Here is a 24,726-nt window from a genome sequence, read left to right on the forward strand (position 1 = left end):
TCGCACCAAAGTGTAGTATTTCTACCTGCCGTGACTTCTCCTAAAACAGACTTAAGGAAAAAAAACAAGCCCAAAGCCACTTATAAACTGCATTTCTTCTAAGCAGTCAACTGCAGACTGGCTACCTGAGCTGAAAGCCTGACTAATTAATGGCAAAACGTTGTATTGTGCCCATTCTGTAATCTTCCTGAAGTACAAGAATTAAAGCAATAATAAATGCATGTTATCCAATAATAAAGGCATGTTATCCATGATGCTCTTTTTTTTTTTTTTCAGATTTTGGTTATACACAAAAAGATTCCATGGAAATTTTATACATCCTTGTTTGAAGGTGAAAAAAAAAAGTTTAGGGTGAATTCAATGGCAAAAACAACAGCTTCATTTGATTCATTTTATTCAGTTTATCGTTTTCAATGCAGACATGAGCAATGGGCAGACAATGACGGGTCATGGCCGACAGCTTCGGTTAAAACACATGTAAAGGCTTCATAGAGGCAAAAGCAGCATGTTAACTAATACATCATTAAAAGGCAAACTGATCACTTTCTGTGTTTAGACGTTAAACCCAAAGTGACCACGATTTTGGTGATACAACGGCTATTGTACAGCTCACATTAGTTCAAAATAGAGATGAAACTGTAATAAAAATACTAAAGACATAACAGGACTCAAGTGAGTTGCTTATGGCTGATTTTCATTCTATTAAAAAAAAGAAATTCTCTCGAACACATTTTGTTCCCATCCAGCACGACTAATACTTAAACATTACTGCAGTTCTCTTAACAAATACTTGGTGTAAATAGTTACAAAATCCCAACTGTGTACGTCGTGTACAGCAAGTGTGGAGTCTCTCCTTGACAACAACAAAAAAAAAAAAGTAGTCAAAGAGAAATATGACGGTCATAGTCCCATTTCTATCTAAATTCCCCAACTGTTCTTTGCTTAAGCAAGCATGTCACCTAAAGTCTCTGAAAACACACACGAATACTACAATATCACTTTTTCTACTGTAAGGATCTTTAAAGCAAATACCTAGCTGTAAATATGTGTTTTTGACTTTTGTATCGTTGGATATTAGAAGAGGGAGAACTCCTTTACTGACATATTTATGATTTCAGAACATTTTTGTAAATGTCAAACAGAAAAAAAGAACAGATTTAATTCATTTGAAACAAAATGGGCCTAGTGAAATTTCTTACTGTACTGACAGTAACGTGTCCTCATCAGAGCTTGCCAGCAAGCTATATTTATCCAGATAAACACATTCATGATTTTAAAAAACAAACAAGAAACCTGCTGCTCTTATAGACAGCAGCAACTCCATCTAATGCTTCTACACCGTCCTAAAGCACCGTTTGACAATCCGCACAAATAACTAATCGCCAGTGGATACCGTAACATCTGGACAGTTATATATATATATATATATATATATATATATATATATATATATATATATATATATATATATATATATATATATATATATATATATATATATATATATATATATATAACTGTAAAAACATACAGACTGTACTGTAACAGCAGTGTGACAAGGCCCATTAGTCTATTCTCAGCATTTAAGAAGCTAAGTGACTCAACATTTCAAACGACTATCTCTTAGTGCACGATTTTGAATACTGCAAGCATCTGTTTTCCATTTATCAGAACACAGACAGTTTTTGTTCTTTTTTTAACAACCATGGGAATACGCTTGAGACGCCACCAGAGGGTTCCTAAAAGCGACCTTATTTCCCTCTTTCATGTAGTTATCACAGAATCGAGCTCCGGAGGCTGAACACTGGCACAGGGATTGTCTAATTTTAACCCTAACGATAGAGTGTTTACACGCACAGGATTTTCTGGAGAATACACACGGGTGCTTCATCAAGGTTTCCCCAAACTAATGTGACCCAAAAATGAAACCACCATGGTCCGTTAGGTTAATATGTTTTTCTAGCTAGCGGCTAAGGATGGATACTTATTCCAAAATAGATAAAACATAGTATTTAGATGCCTGTTAGCATAATGAGGTTTTACCAGTTAGTGGGTAAGGGATGTTACTGATTCAAAAAATCAAGATAAAGAATTGTTAGTCCTGTTACCATAAGACGTAACTAGCTAACGGGAAAAGACAATTGTTGGTTCAAAAATGGATTTAAAGTCATTTTTAGACGGCATTTTACATAAGTGTTGATAGCTAACGACTAAGGACATATATGAATTTAAATGTGAACATAAAGAAACTATTAGATGCCATTTTTTGTGACAGCTGCAGTTTGTTACCCCAGAAATGAAATCATTTGCTACTAGCATGTTTGTCTTGTAGCAACATGCAGGCTAGCTAAGCTCAGCTACATGCAGGAACTCAACACGGCATGCTGAAATAATATCGGGTTTACTGAGCTCAACAGTTCGTTACTCAGCGTTATGAGCACCTTACATGTTCTGTAAATTAATCCACAAATTTGGACGGTAGTTTTGAGGGGGCTCAATTTCAACCTGTTTTTACACTAAATGTTTAAATATTGAAATGCAAAAGGATGTTACCATTTGTCTGTTAAAGTATACTCAAGTCTGTTCAAAAATGTTCGTCCGTAGGCATTTTTAACACTACAACCAATAATCGAAACGAGAAACGGATCTTTTCAAGAAATAATTCAGATTTTTCAAGCAGGTTTCATTGAAGGGGTTATCAGCAGTCTGTATCTTACCTGTAGTAATTACATACAATATAGGGCCTACGATAATTTACATAGGAGTCTATAGTTATTTGCACGAACCGTTACGGCATATTCAAGTTGTTTCATGATGGTAGAATTTTGTTTACCTCTTGGGCCAACTGTGGCTAGCCATAAAAAACGTATTGAGGTAAAGATGCTAAGGGAATAATCTACTGCAGGTAAGATATTGACAGCTTATAACCCTCGATAGAGCACTACACCAAAAAACCCAACTAATGTGCATGTGAGAGTGTGACCCACATGGATTTTACTCAGGTTGGGTGGGTCCTATGTGAGCCTACAATGGGCTTTTTATATGGAACTCATTTGGGTTAACTAAACACCACCTGTTTTGGCCAAAACATGTGGACACAAAATCTAGGTCTTAGCAGGGTCTGAAATAGGCTTTAAGAAAATCAGGTGAATTTGGACAACACATTTAGGACCAATATGGGTTCCACTTTTTATCCAGAGTTGTGCCGTCTAAAAACGGTGTAGTTAATAAACATGAGGTTATCTTGTAAACCTTGGATAACCCCATCTGGGGCCTATTATTCAATGCTTTTCCTATGCACAGGGGCCCCATATGTAAATAATGGCTGGGAAAATTAGAGCTATTGCTTCAAACTAGACAACTGGCAGCATTTAGGTTTTTGGTATTTAATACTTTTTGGATATGGGTTTATTTAAACTTGTTTAATAGTTACAACACATATCTGCTAGTATTGCCATGTTGCACTTGGACAATACTATTTTTGTTTTTAGAAAAAGTGGTTAATTACTGTTTACTTTGCTTTTATGAGCTTTTGTTCATATCATCAGCTGAACATTGGAGGTAATCTGCGGTTCTCCTACCAGGAAGGATACTGACGATTTGGTTTAAGAATCAGCTTGTAATTTTATGACTGTTTAAAAAACATGCTTAAAGATGATTAAAGCAGCTTGGTAGGAGCCAGTGAAGAAGCAGTACAGGAGAACATTATTCAAAAATTGTGTTTTTTTCTTTAAACAAAATCTGTATTACTGACCAGATGTTTCTAGTGCATGGCTATGGAATGGATGCAGACCTTTCTCAGTAACAATTTTTACTTACAGTGGCTCTAGATAGTGTGCATACAAGCTAAAAAGGCAGCTAAAAAGGCAGGCTTCATGGAGAAAAATGGGGCCATGATAAATCATTTCAGAACCTTTTGCACGTATATATTGTGACATTTATCACTCACAATTCAATTAAAAAAACTAATATGTCTGAAGGATAACAATGAAAAATAATAAAGATGCAATAACCCAGGTGTACCATTGTGCACCCCCCGTTTTGATTCTTTTTCGTCATTAGGTCTTTTTTGGTAGAAGACTATCAGCGTCCCACGTCTTGACTTGACAATATTTACCCGGGGTACTTCGGAAGAATTCTCCAAATCTATCAGAATGTGAAAACATCTCTTGTCTGCAGCCAATTTCAGCTGACCCCAACGATTTTCTGTCAGATTTAGTTCTGGACTCTGGAATTCAAATCCTAAACTTCAGTTTTCCTTTGGTGAAGTCTTTTTTTGTTGTTGTTGATTTGGATGCACACTTGGAGCCACAGTGACGCTGAAAAAATGAAATCCTTCTTCATCTTGAGCTTTCTTGCAGACACCGGACGGTCCTGAGCCAACACCGACTGGTTCTGTTCACAACCGGATCCACCTCGACAATCCACCTTCGGTTCAAGCTGACGAAAAGTAACTCAGGATCATGAAACAGCCACCACCGTGTTTCCCTGTTGGTATGGTGTTCTTTTGGTCACATGCGGTGTTGTGTTCGTGACGAGCATACCCGTTGGAATTAGAACCCAAAAGTTCAAATGTAGTTTCTCCTCAATTTTGGGCAATTTTTAGCCGGACCGGGTGTTTTCTTTAGAAGAAAAGCCTCCTCCTTTGCTCAGACATGTGGGGAATACAGGAGATAGTTGTCACACGTAGAACACAACCACTGGTTGTTGGACATTCCTGGAGCTCCGTCAGTGTTGCTGTCTGCCACTTGAGAACCTCCATGACCAGTTTCAGTCTCATCTTTTTCCCAATAAATGTTTAGTTGTTGTAATGTCCCCCATTTTGTCCAGTTATACCTCCCTGCCTTCACTGTGCCACGCTCTATCGGTAATGTCATGGACTGGTACCTTCGTACAACGAGATCCTTTTCATTCCTTGTAACTTCCCAGTGAACTCTGGCTTTAGCACAAGGATGCAAAGGATGGAATGTCAGAACAATGCTGCAAGGACAGCTGCACTTTATTTCAGATTAACCAGTTGGATTAAATTGAATCAAAAAAATATTAGCTTATGACAGTGCACATGTATGAAACCAGGTTGTTGCAACTCTTTCATTTTTATACGTTTCCCTTTATTAAATTTGTTTGGTTTTAGTTGAATTATCCGGGACACATAAAAAATAAGGTGTGGAAATTCCCTTGAATTATCTGACAAAGGTGTATATTCTTAACCCCAGGGGTGTTGACACTCTATGCAGAATTATTTTTGCAAAGAAAATATCTATTATTTGCAGCAAATCTGCAACTGTGAAATGTTTTGAGCAACGTAAATCTGAGTGTGGGAGTAAACCGAATATTCCCAGCTCAGCATAAAACTCAGAATGCCACTGAGCTGGGCTTGAGAGAGGGATATTTCTGAAACCTGATAACAAGCTGCCCCTGCAGCAGCAGCAGCAGCTCAAACGGCGTTACATAAATGAATGAAGAGCCGGAGGCTGGTGTGCCTGTAAGCCCACAGATACTGCAGACACCAACAACATACACCAGAAGAAGCTTTACCCACACAGAATACGACCGCTCACACCCTGTTTGCCACTGATGTCGATAGAAAGGAGATGAAACAGAGAAATACTGAAGCCCCGCCCCCCTCCCAGCAGTGAGGGGGTCATCATTCCCGTCATGGCACAGCTTTATTCTCATCTAGCTGATCCACTGAACTGCCTCAGCCATTTAGAAGCTTTTAAATAAATGTATAGAGAGTATATACACCATCGTGCCTCTGCAGCTCACACCCTATCCTAGTGTAGGCTGAAGGAGGGAAACCACAGACACGGGTTTCCAAGGCTCTCTGCAGTTTCACAGGTTTTGATGAGAAATGCGTCTTTTTTTTTTTATTGTATTTATTACTTAACTACCAGCGGTCTTTTGGCTTTTTCCGTATAAACGTTGTGTAAAGTTTTCCTAGCAAGATTCTCTGTCTGTTCATTGGCCAGTTTAGCAGACCATTCGTCTCAGCAGCCGTTGAGTCAATAGATCGCTGCCAAAGAACTGAAGAAGAACTCGTCCCCTTCATAAGGATCCTCCCCAGAGCTCCCCGGGTGGGGGGGAAAAAAAGAAAGAAGCAAAACACGTGGTTCACTGAGTTCAACAAGCAACAATCATTTGTCCTTTGTTCTCTCTCGTTCCGCATTCATGCCCACTGTCTATAAAGCACTTTGTGACGAGCCTGGGTATTAAAAGCGCTTTAAAAAAATGTAATTATGATTAGAACCTGGTAAGAGACTGTTGATGAGGGGAGGGGAAAAAGAAAAAAAACAACAACAGGTCATCCACAGATGGGGAAGGAGTCAAGTGATTGTGGTTTTTGTTGATTGCCAAGCTGGTTGACAGGAAGACACAAAAAAAGGAGGATTCCGGTTATTATAGGTGGTGCATTCTGGGAAAGGATGAGGGGTCGCTTCCTCCTCAGCCTCTCTTATTACGTTTGCCAGTTTAGTTTTTTTGACGGTCTGTCCGTGCAGAAAATGGGTAATTGCAGTTTAACATAGGCCTGGTCTTGAATGTAGGCTGAGCATGTCCTCTTCTGGTCACAGACAGGAGGTAGGACGTAGCAGCAGTTTAGGATGGTGTAGGGCTCTTCAAGGCATCCACTTTGGTCTCCAGGTCTGTTATCTGGGGGGAAAAAACACAATTTAAGCTTAATTTATGGTCAAATCACACACTTTATCAAATCACTTTAGGTATGGTTTGACTTTATAGCCTAGTGTTGGGTTGGTCGGTCGGGATGGCGGGTTTGCCTTTTTAAAAAAAAGAGGCAAAACTGAAAATCATGAAAAAATCTAATAATCCGATCCAGAACCACTGGATTTATTCTTGGTGTTGTTCTTAGTTGGGTAGCAATTAAATAACACACAGGAATTATCAATATTTATACCTTTGAGTCCTATTAGGTAATTAAAAGGTCTCTGATTTTGGCAAGAACATTAGAGATGCACCAAGAAAGCTGGAGATCAGAATCTGAGGAATCTCAGCTTGACCTACCATGACCAGGGGTGGGTTGGAGGGGAACACAGATATACAGTTTTGTACGGTTGGTATACATGGCGTATCTAAAGTGAAATGAAGCTATCTTTGATTGGAGGTTGTTCATCACGTTTCAACTTTGTCACCTAACAGTGGAAAAGATGAGAGTTTCTACTTCTGTTCTGAATTTTGAGCAGTATTGAGCTTCTTCTTTGGAAGATGCATTATTATTAATGTCCTGATAGTCAAGCTTGGTCCCAACCACGGACACCTTTTCCTTCCCATTTGTGTTTAACATCTCTTAGCTTTGGATATTATACTTTTTAGGGTATATTTTTACCCAATGCTTTAAATATCTATCCCGGTCCACTTGTATGTTTTCCTCAACCATCCCAGTCTGTCAATTCATGCAGCAAAATTTAGTTGATTGGTACAATTGAAAGTTGATTGGGTACAAGGAATATAATGTAACTTTACTTTGGGTTGAACGGCCTTCCTGAATGAAGATTGTAATCCCTTTGTTTGTTTCAGCATGTTAGGTGGATATTTCTTGTCAGTTATTTAAACTGGTGCAGGTATTTTGTTAAACAACTGTACATCTCAGCATAATTCTCCTTATACATTTGTCCAACACATCTCTGTGACACAGTCTCATAGTTGTGTCAAGGATTGTGCTTAGGTCACTATCCTGTTGAAAAGCGCATGGATAAATTCATAGCTGAATCTAACTCAAAACCATCCAGCTGGTAACCTCTAATGAAGCTGAGAGTCTGACAATTTAATCAGGTAATATGAGCTTTCCATATTCTCAGAATTACTCTGTAAGAAGCTTACCAAAATCGTTAAAATTTTTTTACTCAAAACATAATTAGAACTGATAATTAATATTAATTATTTTGAAATAATAATAATATGTTACCATGTTAAGCCTCACCCTGTGATGTCACAAATGTCAGTTATACCCAGTGGTGGTTTTTGATATGGCCAGTATGGGCAGTTACCCAGGGCGATATTAAAAGGGAGGCGGCCCTAAGCATCTTTGTTGCGAAAGGAAAGTTTATCTGTCATGTTGCCTTTATCTAGAGAGCCATGAAGTGAGTGGCAACCGTAAAATCGGAACAAATTACAACTTCATAAACTGGGAGCGATTGTATCCCGGGAGCAGCCGCGAACAGGCGAAGACGTAGCGCTAACAGGGAACGGCACGAAGCGGCTAACAGACCTGTTGCTAGTCGGGAACGGCATGTTTATGTGCAGTTTGGGGTTCAGCAGTAAGGAGTTCTACACCTGTGGTGTGTACGGAAGCAGGCGGATAAAGTACGAGCATGTCACAGACCTGTTCCTGCAGGTTGTCCGTCTCTTCTTTGTGTGTCGCCTCGCACTCTTCTTGTGCACGCCGCTGAGCGGTCTCCTTTTTCAGGTACTCAATTTCCCTACAAATCCCAAATACACATGCTTCTTTGATTTCATGTTGATTGCACGCATTTTTGTCATTTAGCAGCAGCTGTAATCTAAAATCAGGATTTTCTCTTCTCTTACTTTTGCTGGTATTCTTTAATTATTCTCTTGGCTTTGTTGTATTTCCTCTCTAGTGTTTGGTACTGGGCCTGGGTCTCCTTCAGGTGTTCATCCACGGCCTAAAAGCACATGCTGAGCGTTTTTAAAGGAGCAGAATCCAGCTAATGCAGGGCGCGAGGGCTCTGACATTATGAGCGAAAAAATATTGAGTGGATTTTGTTTTTCATGTATTCTCTAAGAAATTACCTTACACAGGGATTGCGCCTCCATCCAGTAGCCCTCGAGCTTCTCCATCCTCTCCTTGCTGTCTCTGATGTTTTGCTCCAACTGAGCGCGCTCCATCCGCCAACGCAGCTTATCCTGCTCGGCATGAGCCAGCTGGAGGTAAGGGGTGTCATTGTGGGAGGAAGGAGGTGGTATGTGGGAGGGAGAACCAGCGTTAAGTCATTGTTGAGAACAGACAGAGAGCCAATCCTCGTGTGCTAGCCCCTCTGTAACCTCACGCTTGGGATCTTTTTCGTTTCATCCAGCAGAGGCGAAGTGAAAATAAAGCGGGCTCACCTTCCTCTTTAACAGCTGGATCTCTGCCTGCGTTACTGCGTGCTTAATCTGGAGCTGCATCGACAAAGGGACAGCAGGATATTTGATTTAGTTCAGGGGCAAACAAAAAACACATGTAGGAAAATACAAGAAAATTAGCAAACCAATGACTGAAACGATTACATTTATTGAATAAAGAGGCTGAAAGCCAAACATACCTCCTTGAATTTGTGGGCTAACTTCTCAGGGTCCAGCTCCACGGGAGACAGCGTGTCCTGGTTCTCTGCCAGGTCAAAAACCTCAATGGAGTTGGGAAACATGGGACTCATTTCCTCCTCCTCGTCTGTAGCATATTCGCCAGTCTGCTCGTGGACAGAACATAAAGAAGAGACATTTAGTCTTAGTTCAAAAAATGAGAAATTGCGTAAGTAAACTGAAAGTATCAATCCTGTATGCCGCCTGCTAAGCCTAATTTTACTCCAAATGGCAGTTGCTTGCATTTCCCGTTTCGTCAGAATTCAGACCGGCGATCAGGAAAGAGGTCAAACACAACTTGAGTGCGTTCCAGTTAAAAGTAGGAAAACCAGTGGCGTTTGCTTATTGTTGTTCTCAGTGACTAAGCTGGACTCTGTCAGCAATGAGGGCTAAAAAACTATGCATTTCCCTGCATTGCATTTAGACACTAAAAGGAACATGTTTTCTGTTTGACACTGAACAGAGAAGTGTGTGATAATTTAATGATTAATCTTTTATCTGAGTAAAAACACAATGCAGGGTTAGCTTTACTTAGGAACAAGCTCAAAATAGGCTATCCTGACTTAGGGTGAGAGGTTATAAGTTCAATTATTCTCTTATTTAAAACAACAACAACAGAATATTTAAAGCGAAGGTAAAGCACCCAAATGATTAATGGCAATCTCCTGACCATTTATCCCGTTTTCCTGCTCTACATCACAAAGTGAGTTAGCCTCACATTAACAGGCTGATGGTCAGCTTTACTGAGCGCACTAACAGAATAGCGTTCAGTTTATAAAGTCAAGATGCTATCATCTTAATGGATTTTCAGCTCAGCTTACACCTCTGTATTCTGACACAGAGACAAGCTTGATATCAGAGAGTATTTATGGACCACAACAAACAAGAGGTCTATATTGATGTCCTCTTTTTCACAGCAAGGATGAATGTCTATTTTTGCTCTTGGTGCCAAAGTCACTAAGGTGTAATTTTCAGAAGAGGTTTGCCATGTGCTTGGGTCGTATGGTTTTAAAGAAACTAAGTATTTACCTGGCGGATTACAGGATTCCCAATGTGTTTATGGCAAAACCATGGCTGAACAAATTTGCATTTCCTGCGCATACAAATTCATTCTAATTTAAGGGTCTATTTAATTGCAATTTGCGATCCGGTGAGATGAGACCGAGGTGTATTTTTCCGGCTTACTCGCCTAATGCTATATGTGGAAAAAGAAAACACTGCACATCACCCTGGATTCATCATCCCAACTGCTTCTTGGCAAAATAAATAAATAAGTAAAATAGACTTGTGTCTAACATTTGTCTGAATTGTGGAATCTGTGGTAGGGTTGTTGGTGAAGATTCTCAGTTATCCAGGTCGTGATCAATCAAAAAAAAAGGTGTAAAAAATAAAACAGCTTTAAAATAGAAATCCAGTTGTTTTATTTTTTTTAAACCTTTTTTGGACTGTGATAGGGTTATCCCGAAGGAAAATTATCTTTTAACAAGCTATTTAGTTGCTTTTCACCACTCAGTTTGCAGTATTGACAGGAAAGATTCAGATTATTTTGCCATAGCCCATTCAGAGGGTAAATGAGCAAGCAGCTGGAACTATCAACGCATTTGAAATAGTTAATTTCCTTGGCATTAAGTAACTCAAAGGCAATTTAAATGCTAATTGTTAGGATTTCGTTCCCTTTTCTGACCACAAGGTGGAGAGAGTGGACTGAGAAAAAGAACAGACCGTGTGCCGTTGCACACAGACGACATTTTGTCTTTACACAAACACACACTGGAAGGACACTTTTAATTTCCTGTGGTTACCAGAAGCCGTAACCGCCACATACAAGAAAGCTGCTCTCAGCTCTCCAGAGCTGACTCAGGGGCCCGCTTTAGAAATACAGACATGAAAAGCCGGAGGAGTTATGCGGCTGGACGTGCAGTGCTGTGCTTTGGTTGCATGCTGCCTGCCTTGCCCCGTTACCTCCTCATCCTCGTCCATGTACTGTTTGTATCTCTGCTCCATCATCTCTCTCTGCCATCTCTCCTGCTCCAGAGTCTGCTGGATCAGCTGAGCCACTTCGCTCTGCTCCCCCGGCTTCTCCCTGCCAATAACAAACCTAAAAGAAAAATTAAACACATTTAACCCACACGTTTGGAGCGTACAGCTCTTCAGTCGGCTTCAAAAATGCGTTGACCAAATGAGACCGACTTGACTGTGCCTGAGGTGTTGCGGAGGACGGAGGCAGCGAAGCTCTGAGTGACACCAACCAGACTGGTCCCATCAACCTCCACTATCAGATCATTCACCTGGATCCTGGAAGCACGGAGCAGACAACACACAAACCAACGGTATGTATAGTGATGTTTTTGATTTAAAAAAAAACATGCAATCACAGAATAACTTTGAAGAATATTTTCAACATGTTTTCCAAATCACCTGGTCTAAGTCCCAGTATCAGAAAGGAAGGAAGTATGACTTCTGCACTGCAAAAATTGATCTAAAAATAAGTAAAATGTTCTTAAAGTTAGTGTATTTGTCCTTGATTTGAGCAGGTAAATAAGATTATCTGCCAATGGAATGAGTATTCTAACCCCTAATATAAGATAATTAGACATCCTACACTTGAAATAAGATGATGGAGATGAATTGTTCCTATTTTAAGTGCACAAATCTTATTCCATTGGCAAATCATATTATTTACCTGCTCAAATCAAGGACAAATACACTAATTTTAAGAACATTTAACTTATTTTTAGTTCCGTTTTTGCAGTGTGAGGGGCCAATGAGACCGACTTGGAAGATTAACTTCTGATCTCTGGCGTGTACAGTGTAGAGTACTGATAAGCCAATATAATCACGAAGTAGAAATTAAACTATACATGATTTGCAATTTATTTTATTTTTACAAAGAGAAATATATAAAAAAAAAATTCATATCTTGTATCCTTGGAATTCCACAGCACGGCTATGCTCTACTTTGCTCTGGCTCATTACACAAAATCCAAAATTTCCGTATGTTGTAGTTTGCGGGGGTAGCGTGACGAAATGTGGAAATGCGGTTAGAATAGTTTTGCAAAGCACTGTAAACATAATTTTTCCACTCAGCTTGTCGATACCATTCTAGTTGAAACAAGTCTCCGGACGAGTACAGACAGGAGGGGAGGGTACCTTCCGTCTCTGTGAGCAGCTCCACCCTCAGTGACAGTCTTCACGAAGATCCCCAGTTTCTCCAGGCCCATATCAGCTCCTGCTCCCATGCCGATGATGCTGATGCCCAGGCCATCACTGTCTGAGGGTCACACAAACGGAGGAAGACACGGTGATGCACATCTTACTTAATAAATCCCCTGCATGAACCAGACACTTATTTATTTTATTTATATGGAGCTGGTATCTACTAAAAAGTAAAAACACTTCAGTTGCAAAATCTCATATTTAACAGCCTGAAATAAACAGCAATTCACCAATATATCAATATTTATTTTATAAAAAGAAAGTTTTAGAAAAACTGTGGGCAGCAGTTACTAAAACTATTTTTTTTCTGCTCTCCTCTGTCAGTGTGATGAGTTCTGATAATGTGTCTTTAGCTCAGGGAGGTTTGTGGGCACATGTTTCTGCACACATCCCACCACAACATTTCAATCAGCCAGAGCTCTAGAGTTTGACAACGTTTGCAACAGCTAGCTTTTATTTTTTTTTTCCCTCTCTGTTGTACAGAGTTGTGGTTGTATGTAGGGGTGGGCGATATGAAGAAAATCTAATATCACGATATCTTTGGGCTATATTGTGATACACGATATATATCACGATATGTTCAAATAACCTTGAAAAACAAATGTTTTTAGCCAAATAGTGGCTAAAGTTGCATTGGCATATCTCATATTAAAGTGTCAATTTTTTTTTTGTTTGAAAAATTTATTGCGAAATAAAAATTTATTTAAAATGTTATATTTTAGCCACTTTTTAACCACGGCTGCACATAGAAGCTTTTCACAAATTACAATATTGTCACATTAGAGCTCTTTCGTGATCAACACTGGACCTTAAAAAAACAGAACATCCCAGTGGCCAAAAGGAACACAAAGGAAAAATCTCACACGAAATAAACCTGAAATAAGGTTTCAGGGGTCGACACGCGGAAATTACAAGAGTTGCACTGGATGACTTTTTATTTGGAACAAATTTGTGCTACTGCTACCTTTTGTGGCAATGGTGTTACGCCATGTTTTGCAAATTACCGCATTTTGTTCGACATCCTTCTTGTGAAATCCAAACCACTGCCTGAAACTCCCGCTGTCGCAATGGTTCTCGCTGTCTCGTCAACGTAAGTAATCGCACGGGTATGTTGTTGTGTGTGCGTGTTTGCGCCAGATCGCTTTCTGGCTTGGAGGATTGATGCGTTCACAGAATGTGGGAGAAACTAAACTCACAGTGAATTAAATACAACGGCTCAATCTTGCCATGAAAATGTGCACGCGATGGTTGCAATAAAGCCATTTTCAATATCGCGCCGAGGAAAACTCGAGATACATTGAGTATATCCGATATATCGCCCACCCCTAGTTGTATGGTCTGATTTTAGCCAAGCTTCAGCTGTTCTTTGTTAACCTCTATTCATTTCAACATTTTTAGAGGCAAGGAAAAAACATTTAGTGTTTATAAACCATTTCCTCCTTTAGTTTTTGCACATACTGAAACATGTCCCTTTTTGTTGATCTGAGGTTGAACCATCCTAATTTTAGGACCTGGTAGTAATTTGTTGGACAAGACTTTTTTATGTTCCGAATCCTGCCACATACCTTGTTACTATAAAAGGTGTACTTAATTTTTACCATTAGTTTCCTTTTTTAGTGCTCATACAAGCTTGTACTGTAACTGCTATGCTAATGCATCCTAGCATTATACAGTTACTATGTTAATAAATGTTACTACTGTTTTTCAAAATGCAATATATGTTAGCATTGTAGCTATTGTGTTATATGTTAGTACCTGAATATCCCCACTGTGGGAAAATACGATATTTCTGTTCTACTCTATTGTAGCTACTATGGTGATTCAGGTTAGCATTGTTGTTAATATTTCAATAATTTTCTTGTATTGTAGCTAATATTCTAAAATATGTTCTAATTCTAGCTAGTATTATAATAAATGCTAGTATTGCTGAAAATTTGCTAACACTGTGTAGCTAAATATGCTAGTATAATATCTACTATCAAGTGACATGAAATGTTTGACGCGTGCGTTTGGGGGTGGCCAGCATGCGCCATGTCAATGCTAAGAGCAACAGGAGCTGTGGAAAAACAGCCAAAGCTGATCCACAGAGGGCGGAGCTTAGACTGAGCTCTGATTGGTCAGTGCAGTGAACGGATCACTCGCAGACCATTTGGGCTTCGTTGTATATTTACAGCTCTATCCAAGTTGTCAAGTCTCACGCAATGAGCGTGTGACACGTGCAACTTCTTTTGACTTCACACGCACTCGCGCCACACATGAAACACCTCATGCAGAAAAATAAAGCCCTTATGAGCAAATAAAAATACATTTAACTATAACAGGCAATATGTTAATACACATTAGTATTATAGCTACTATGCTAATACATGCTAGTATTGTAGTTATTCTGCAAAAAATGTGCTCTCACTTTAGCTAGTATTAGCTAGTTTTAGCTAATACTTGTTAGTCTTCCCTGGGCTTTTACTTTTCACTCCATCCATCCATTTCCTTCAATGACCTTCCTCTAGGCTCTCTGGCTGTAACACTTATTAGTACTGTTACTGTATATGCTAATACAGTACATGCTAGCAGTGCTAGCAAGGGGTGGGGGTATAACTACAAACTACAAGCCTGAGAGGTCACCGGTTTTCATTTAAAAAAAATCTGATTACCTTAGTGTCAGTAGCCTATTGTAGCTACTATGCTATTACTACTACGCTAATACATTTTACTGTGCTAACAATATGATTAGTATTGTTGTCAGTATACTAATATACATTGCTGTTGTTTCTAATATTAGAACGTAGCCATCACACATGCAGGCTGGACCTAATCTATTACCTCCAGAATTACTGGCTGCTAATTAGGCTAATCCACGCTAATTTTAATCTCATAAGAAGATAAGAGTTACAAGCAGGCAGACGGTGAATGTCCTTTCAAGGAACTCTGTCAGTTTAGCTGTGTGTGTATGTGGTTTGTGTAGTTACATAAGAGACTTGACTGAGTGACTCTTAGCGACTTTAAACTTGTGTACAAACCTTTCTCCAGCTCAACAGGAAACAAATCCAGCTTCTCAACTCTCTTTTCAAGCTCATACTCGGCTGAGGCAGCCATGGGGTCAACGTCATCATTGCGCCGGTCGTAGTCTTCATTAGAGTAGGTGGTGAAGACCTGCACACATGACAAAGGTTAAAGGTCAGGAGTTTTGGCATTTATCAGCACTCCACTGAAGGTCAAAAGAAAAGCATTCTGTATAGATACAGCAAGTGTTGTGGAACAGGGTACTCTGCACAGTTCAAACCAAATTGAACTATTTGGCCAATGCAAAACACTACATGTGGCAGAACTGCACATGACCCTGAGCACACCGACTCCAAAGTAAAACATAGTGATGGGAGCATCATGCACTGGGGATGGATACTTTTCTTGAATAAGGAAAGGAACACTGGTCAAACCTGATGGGAAAATAGATTGAGCTAAATACACAACAAAACCTTTGAGAAGTTGCAAAAGCTGGAGTGAAGGTTCACCTTCCAGCAGTGTAAGAAAACTAAGAATACAGGCAGAACTTCAATGGAATGGTTAAGATCAGAACATATCCATGTGTTAGAACAGCCAATTAAAATTCAATTCAATTGAGAATCTGTGACAACACTTTAAAAATCCAGTATACAAATGTTCTGACTGAGCTGACAGACAGAGCTGGAGCCAATTTTACAGACTTCAGTGGCTAAGGGTTTCAATCTCTTCATGCGCAAAACTAGTAGACATAAACCAAAAGAGTTGCTGCAAAAAGGTGGTTTTACAATTTACTGGCTGATTGGGGTTTACGAAGCGTTATTTGTAAAAACCTTCTGAAAGGTCACAAATCCTTTTAATTCACAATAGTGTTCTACTTTGTGTTGTTCAAGCACATAAAATAACAACACAGAACATTGAGGTTTGTGGTTATATCACGAGATGAAGTGGGAAAACAATCTAACAGGTGTGAATATGTGTGCAAAGCCCTGCATGGCACCTAAATGCGTTATATTCACCTTACAATTGCTATTATATTCTGTGAAAAATATAGCAAAAATGATCTACATTCTAGGCATTATATGAAGATAAATCTGTAACATTGTATTATTTTTTTTTAATCTCGAACTGTGCGTGCTTACCGCTTACCCTTTCACTGTACCCTCTCATTTGTGTTGCTATCTTTAATTCCCCTCCCCCAAACAAAAAAGGTCGACAGCATCTGTTTCCTCTGTGACCATCTCCTTGATCTCAAGGCTACTTGCACAGTGGGAATGTGCTGTAAGTATGTATGTGTATATATATATATATATATATATATATATATATATATATATATATATATATATATATATATAAAACACAGTACTTTTCCCACTGTACCAATCTCACAGAGGGAATATACTGAAGGACTTTATTGTGTGGGAGGTTTTTTTTACTGTATTATTTACGTTCAAGTGTGTGAAAATCCCAGTCTCTCTTTATCACTATCTCTTTTCCTCTCTCTCTCTCTCTCTCTCTCTCTCTCTCTCTCTCCCTCTCTCTCTCTCTCTCTCTCTCTCTCTCTCTCTCTCTCTCACACACACACACACACACACACACACACACACACACACACACACACACACACACACACACACACACACACACACACACACACACACACACACACACACACACACAGAAACGGGGTCATAGGGCAGTATTGTTAGACTGCTTCCTGTTGTCACACTTCCTGTTGAGTAACTTTAAAGCTGTGTAAATGTCTGCATGAGCTCGCCTGCAACAGGGTCCGAATGTTCCCTTCAGACAAGCATGAACAACCTAGTAAATCTAAGAGAAAGATCAAAACCAAAACCCCCAAAAAAGTGGAACAAAAACAAATCACAGCGTCAAACAAAATCTATGATATCCATGATCAGATAAGGCTTGTTAAAGTCAGTGGTTTTACTTATACCAGCTCTTTTTTTTAAGAATTCTTCAGCTTCCTTATTTGTGTTGAAATGGGTAGACTGTTGCCCTTACAACTGTATCGTATTTTGTTGCATAAATTGTTAAAACATTCTGAATATATATTTACGAAAAAACCCATAGATGTTACTTAAGAGAAAATGCAGTTGTTTTAATTCTTGATCACCATTTCTAAGCCAGTAGGAGTAAAGCGTTCCCACCAACGTGTAGAATATCTTCTCTGGTGAGCAAACATAAGCCGTTTCACAGGACACCATTTAACAGTGTTACTGAATCCAGATAACCAGGGTTCCCAAACACATTTCATGTTAAAATTCTGCGCTTTTCCAAACTCTTCCGAAGTTCTCTTAAAAATAAATTCCTTCTAACGTTATACAGTGGGGAAAACAGACATAAATTAGTACCTCTTCAAACCTTTAAAAACAGAGATAGAAAGGGGATAGATGGTTGGATGGATGGATGGAGAGACAGACACTGTGAGAAAGGTAATAAAGCCTAAAAGTACAAATATTTCTCATACATTGATTTTCTTTTTCTACAGCCACCCAAACCTGAAAAATGCCCACAAATAAAATGCCTGATATTTCTGTATAGGAATTCTGGAATCACATGTTACTGACTACTGCTCAGGATCAAAGCTAAAATGTGGTCCTGCAGATCCAGACCTTTAGCACAAGCCTGAACTGTGTACATGCAGTCTATTGCAGCTGGCTGTGTTGTGACACAAGAGCGTGGGAAACCAATCAAGGATGGCAAACAACATCCACATCATGACATGAGTGGCTGGAATGGGGACTACGCACATTTAAATTGCTCCATACAGAGGCTTTCTGTGTGCTGTGCAATTTTAATAACAACATGATTTTCAGCATCAACCATCATTCCAATGGGATCCAGTTTGGACTCATTACTGAGGAAGGAACCCAGAACAGCTAATATTGCTATGTTTTGGTGTTTCAGCCGCGCTTCATGTTGCGTTCCATTTGTACCCAGAAGCAGAAGTTTCAAACTAATTCGAAATAGCGTTCAGTTACTATCCACTGGAACCACTTCTTGCAATAAACATGCAGAAGAGAGACTATCCTAGTGAGCGCAGACAAAGCATCTGCATAGCCTAGTATGAGATTAGGTAATGTTATGACTGGGTCATTGCTGTAGCATTTGCACATCACTTAAGTAAATGCTTTAGTTGTGGCACAATATGCAGCATGTTAAGTGTCTCAGAGTTTTTGAAACACATGCTGTGCAAATTTTTTATATGTACCAAAGAAATGATAGTGAGAGTATGCCTTAAGTGGCAATCAAGACATAATAGTGCCTAATGTTTAGATTATCCTGGAGCATTATATACCTGAAACTGTTTATTTTACTACAACTATTGCAATACAAGGCAGATACACTTTAATGTAGAGTGGACGGTTTTTCTGGAAATGTGGATAAGAAACGCTCAAGTCCCTGTTTGAATAACTGCGCGTGCGAAAGTCCATCCTGCCTGCTCTACCGCTCCTTAGGGGATCGCGTGAAAGAATCTCCCAAATACACTCTGGTCTGAAGCAAAAGTTACAATTTTTATCCTTTTTAAATTTTTTTGGGGTGAGGGGTTGAAACTCTTTTATTCTTCCAAGAGGGGCAAAACAGATAAAGTTTGAGAACCACTGCATTCTGCTCACCCCAGTTCCATGTCCAGCTCTTCTTCATGTCATTTTGTAGGTTTTGAAGTCTTTTATCAAACCATTTTTCCATCATGCCCATGCCACTGGGTTCTCTGCAAATGGGTTCTCAACAACAAAAACCACAGTGCCAGTCTTCTTCAGGCCCTTTAGGACCAACCAAACAAGCTTTTTGGCATTTTCTCTGTTTTCTAACATCTATTTGACTAAACTAGGCATAAAACCTGTATAGAAAGTGCTGTACTACTCATGATGTTTTCACAATCAGCAAGGCTCTGTCAATTTTAGACCATGCAGCATCAGTCTCATTCTGCCAAATGTGGATGAATGCTGACATCTATTTACGCTTTGTTGTATGCTTCTATTGAATTTTAGCCGGATATCATGCGCTTTTGTGTCTCTAAAAAGAGAGGATGGACTGGAATGTATTGGAAACAATCTGCCAAGATAACATATCACATTTCCTAAAAGTCCATGTGTCTGGAACGTAGACTGGACTAAGAAACTACAACATACTACATCATACTGGAGCAACAAAGAGAGCACGACCACTTTAAAGTGCCTTTCACGTAAACACCCACACAAGAAGATTTGATGGATGATTGACGTGAAAAGGAGGGGCTGAGTCATATCTGGCTTTAGGCTAGTGTTCAGGCACCGGCAGTCCTCGGCAGTCAAATTTGCTTTTGTTGAAAGAGGCACGGCACTAAGACAGCGGGCAGCTTGCTGATTATCTCTGGGCCCTGAGGAAAGATGCAACAGCTAAAGCCCAGCCTATTAAAAGCATAAGGGCAACGATAAAGTTTCGCGGTTAGTTTTGACTGTTTTAGGAACTTTAGGTTTGTGGTTCTGAAGTTGAAATTGAACCTTTCTTGAATGTTTGATAATGTTTTCTCCCCCAGTTTGTACTGATAATTATGACCCTAAAACCGATGTACTAACTACTGCATCTTCCCCGGTTGACTCGATCCAGAGGATAGGGTTGCAGAAGTGTTCACACCCATTTTAAAACATTTAGTCATGTTACAACGACCAACTTCAGTGTCTGTTAATGGGATTTTATAAAACATAGCCACACAAAGTAGTTCAGAACTGTAACGTGGGGCAAAAATAGTGCATGGCTTTCAGATCTTTTTCCAAATTAATATCGGAAAATGCGGCAGTCATTTGTATTCTGATCCCTGAGTCAACACTGTCTATAAACAGTTTTATCATCTTTGCACATCTATTGAATTAGACATTTTGCCAACTGCTCAGCTCAGTCAGATGGGAAGGAGGGTAGGATTATCTGTGAACATGGGTATAAAGTCTTGCCACACAATCTCAGTTGGATTTAGGGCAGGACTTTGTCTAGGCCATGCTAACAAATGGATGTGCTTTGATCTAAACGTTCATGGTTATAGTGCTAGCTGGATGTTTAGGGTAGTAGTCCAACTGGAAGGACTCCAGTCTTTTCTAACAGGGTTTCCAGTATTTACCTTCATGCAGCTTCCCATCGACCCAGATCAGCTTCTCTGCCCTAGGTAAGGCATTGCCACAGCTTGATGGTGCCAAAATCATGTTTCACAGTAAGGGCGGTGTGTTCACAGTAACGAGCAGTGTTAGTTTTCATCGGTTTGAATTGGTCTCATCTGACTGGAGCCCCTTCTTCCACATGTTTGCTGTGTCCAATACATGGCTTGTGAGCAAATGTAAACACAACTAGTATGGTGACCTTTTTTCTAGACTTTTCCAAAAAGACCAAATATGTGCTATTACTTGTGCTTAAACAGATTTTCCCAACTGTTTAGCATTTATCACTCAGTGATAAATGCTAAAGTTCAATCTATCCATTTTAAAGTCATCTACCATCAATGTCCTTCAAATAACATAATGATACACTGTTTATTAAAGACATTCGTGTCCAGACATTCACTGCATCACATTTGCTGTTTCCCACCACACACTGTGTTGCGTTCCTTTCAACACTTTCAACAAGCCCTTGGATTTGGAACGGTGATAACCAAATAATTTATTCTAAGAGGTTGCAAATCAGCTTCTCCTCCTCGCTTCAAGTTATGGCTAACCAGCAGGGTTTCCTGTCTATACCTGGAACAAAATCAGATATTCTCTCTCAAATTCACCCTCTAATCTTTTAAAAACTTGGGGTTTTGTTAAATATTTGTCTATCATATCAGGAAAAACTTTAACCCTCTCTGTTATTGGATGGTTGTTCATTTTGTATATTGTTCCTTTAAAAAATGCCCCCTCCCCTTTTAAAAAGCTAAACCAAAAAAGTAAATAAAAATAAGATAAAATTGGAATATGTCTTAAAATTTGTAAATGTAGTAGCAAATGAAAAGAAATAGCAAAACAAAGAATTATATCGAGGTGGACATTTTTATACTAATTAGGCCACTTCTAAATCCAATTGGTTCCATGGCTTTTAATGTAGGGGCATCAAGGTAAAGGGGACTAATTACATACTGTAACCTCTTCCCCATATCAAACCTTCCATTTATCTAAAAAATCCTCTAAAAAAATTGTTGCCTCTCAACTTCACACCCATCTAACCACCAATAATTTATGAGCAGTTCCAGTCTAGCTTTCAGCCCTGCCATAGCACCAAAACAGCCTTAATTAAAGTCACCAGCGATCTTCTCTTGGCCGCTGACTCCAACCTTCTCTCCCTCCTGATGCTTGACCTGAGTGCAGCATTCAATAGCATCTCACACTCCCTCCTCCTCCAGAAACTTTCTTCTATCGGTATAACAGGTACACCCCTCTCCTGATTCTGTTCATACCTGACTGGACGCACTCAGTTCATTTAATTGAAATCCTTCCATTCCACTCACTCTCCTGTTACTTCTGATGTCCCCCAGGGCTCTGTCCTTGGCCTGCACCTTTCTATTATTTATCTCCTCCCCCTCGTTCCATCCATCGCCACTTTAGTATCACGTTTCACTGCTATGCCGACGACATCCAGCTTTAGCTATCCTGCCAACCATCTGCTCCATTAGCACCTTCTCACATCTCCTCCTGCCTCTCTGCTATTAACTCCTGGTTCACTGCAAACTTTCTTATACTAAATTCTGATAAAAACAGAAATTCTACCAATTCATCCCTCTCTAAGGCCAATAACTTTTCTTTAACTATTGACAGTTCATCAATCTCCCCTCCTTTCCAGGTAAAAAGTCTCGGTGAAGTCTTCAACAGCACCCTTTCCTTTCAGTCCCACATTAATAACATTATTCACTCTACTTATTTCCACCTTCACTCCATAAACCCCCTCCGTCCTTCCCTCAGTCCCCACTCCACCTCTGTCCTTATTCATAGCCTCGTCACCTCCCGTCTTCACTATTGTAACTCTCTCCTCTATGGCCTCCCACAGAAAACCCTCAATAAACTTCAGTTCACAATTCTGCTGCCCGTATCATCACCCTAACCTCCTCTTTCTAACACATTATCCCTGTTCAGCTACACTGGCTTACCATCCAATTCAGGATACAATTTAAGTTACTCCTCCTTACTTTCAAGGCCATCCATAACCTTGCCCCTCCTTATTTGTACAATCGTCTCCATATTCACGCTCCCTCTCACTCTCTCAGGTCTTCCTCTGCCATTTGTCTCTCTATCCCCTCTATCTGCCTCAAGCCGTGGGTGGCAGAGCTTTTTCCTATTCTGCCCCCCAGCTCTGGAATCAACTGCCTCCTGACATCTGCAATGTTGACTCGCTCACCCATTTTAAAAGTCACCCTCAAAACGTACATTTTTAAAGCTGCCTACTCTCTATAAATGTTTTATTTTGTATTTGTTTTAGATTATTGATGCTTTGTTGTTGTATCGCCATTTGTTTGGTTTTAATTTTGTACAGTGTCCTTGAGTGTTATCAAAGGCGCTTTTGAAATAAATGCATTATTATTATTATTATTATTATTATTATTATTATTATTATTATTATTATTATTATTATTATTATTATTATCATTATTACTCACACCGCTCCTTGTTTTGGTTCGGCGTCTGAAGCCGTAAGGGTCTCATTGGAATGTCTAGTGAAGCACTCAATACTTTGGCCAGTAATGATAAAGAACTGGCAAATATTTCTAAATATAAATCTAATACCAAACGGGGTTTTGAGCGGTTTATATTTGTAGAAATACAATAGTGGTGCTTCAAAAGTGATTTGTGGCTTTACCCATCTTTTCTGTTATGGCTAATTTGGTCTGTCACATAAAATCTCAATAAAATCATTGGAGTTTGTGATTGTAATTAGGGCTGCACAATTATATCTCAAATGTGTCCCTTTACTCAGTATTGCGCAGAACTGCTCAGCCTGTAATAAACAATAACTAATCATTTCAGTGGCGTACCTTCAGGATGTCTAAAACAGTAGTGGAGTTGTTTCATGCAGCAGGAAGATGTTTTGGGAGGGCATTATTTCCATTGCTATTATCAGCCCCATACAACTCTACTCTACTTCGGTTGGTTTTCCACAGACCCAGTAAGACCCGAGGGTTGGTGAAAGCCTCCTGGGGGGTGGCTTTAGCCCCCCCCAGGAGGCCTCAGTGTTGTGCTCGCTGCCGCTATTAAGCATTACTTTTTGACATTAACACTTTAAAGAAATCTGTGGGAAATGGTAAAGAATAAAAAACAAAATCATTATAAATAAAAACAAAAAATACAAAGAATGTTTGTGTTACTGCATATGCAAGAACGTCTTGAATATTCTTAAGGGTACAATAATTCACTGGGATAAGTATCAGGATCACAAATCAGCCTGAAGCAATAAATAAGGCCCAGGTTTTCTGCCTGCACGGGTATGGGACTGTAGCCGTAGGAGTTAAAATTTTAAATTTAGGGCTTTGTGAGGAAGACGATGAGGACTTTTAAGTGTAAAACCGTGGACTTTTGATTACAGTGAAATTATTTTTACAGGTTCAATATTGGATATTCGCACTGGGCTGATTTAGTGATTTAGTTAGCTACATCTGCTAAAGCAGTCTGCATTGGCGGGCAGCTGCCCTCTGCTTCCTTCTTCCTCCCTCCTCATGTACACGGTGGTTCAATCAGGACCCAAGAACAACTTTTTGAAGTAAACACAAGAGTGTCTCTAAAGATAGAGACAAAACTAGATAGCTGTCAGTGTAAAATTAGAGAAAGGCTCACTAAATCCATGGATCTGATTTAGGTTATTAAACACAGCGTGTCCGTCTGCATGCAGAAAATTTCTTTTGTTTCCTTCAGCGTGGTTCATGATTTGTTAATAATAAAATTATATTTCAGTTTGACCCACTCCATTCATGGTGGTCCTTAATATTTATGTTGTCGCTCTTCACTTTAACTTTTCTCAAAACTTCCTCCGAGAAAATCTTTTTGTTTCTCCTCGTCCCATGGCCAGTCACTGAACAGCAGACTGTTCACATCACATTTTGGCCCTACTCAGGTCATGTCATACTACCTCCTGAGGATGGACGTAAAAAGCCAGCCCGGTGCGAAAAAAACCTCATAGAAATGCTTGCAAAGCAGCTGAGTAGAGCCAGGCCAAGCGGAGTTCATTGAAAAAGGTCAAAATAAG

At 39.5% G+C, this 24,726-nt stretch overlaps 1 protein-coding gene across 2 annotated transcripts in view; it reads right to left on the reverse strand.

The window, feature by feature from the left end:
• Positions 1 to 377: 377 nt before the first annotated feature.
• The window catches only part of LOC105922004 (neurabin-2), a 39,306-nt gene continuing 14,957 nt past the window's right edge, over positions 378 to 24,726 (reverse strand). Inside the window, exons 6-15 of one of the 2 annotated variants that reach the window (XM_012857892.3) lie at positions 15,549 to 15,681; positions 12,466 to 12,586; positions 11,506 to 11,610; positions 11,278 to 11,413; positions 9,279 to 9,422; positions 9,082 to 9,135; positions 8,767 to 8,898; positions 8,542 to 8,639; positions 8,339 to 8,435; positions 378 to 6,651 (exon numbers count right to left, since the gene is read on the reverse strand). In XM_012857892.3, coding sequence (XP_012713346.2) covers positions 6,598 to 6,651; positions 8,339 to 8,435; positions 8,542 to 8,639; positions 8,767 to 8,898; positions 9,082 to 9,135; positions 9,279 to 9,422; positions 11,278 to 11,413; positions 11,506 to 11,610; positions 12,466 to 12,586; positions 15,549 to 15,681 — 1,074 coding nt within the window. In that variant the 3' untranslated portion in view covers positions 378 to 6,597. Of the gene's footprint in view, positions 6,652 to 8,338; positions 8,436 to 8,541; positions 8,640 to 8,766; positions 8,899 to 9,081; positions 9,136 to 9,278; positions 9,423 to 11,277; positions 11,414 to 11,505; positions 11,611 to 12,465; positions 12,587 to 15,548; positions 15,682 to 24,726 lie in introns of those variants that run through there. The other variant, XM_036148506.1, reaches the window with a different exon arrangement.

This window comes from Fundulus heteroclitus, chromosome 16 (assembly GCF_011125445.2).
Source record: "Fundulus heteroclitus isolate FHET01 chromosome 16, MU-UCD_Fhet_4.1, whole genome shotgun sequence".
Taxonomy (NCBI): Eukaryota; Metazoa; Chordata; class Actinopteri; order Cyprinodontiformes; family Fundulidae; genus Fundulus; species Fundulus heteroclitus.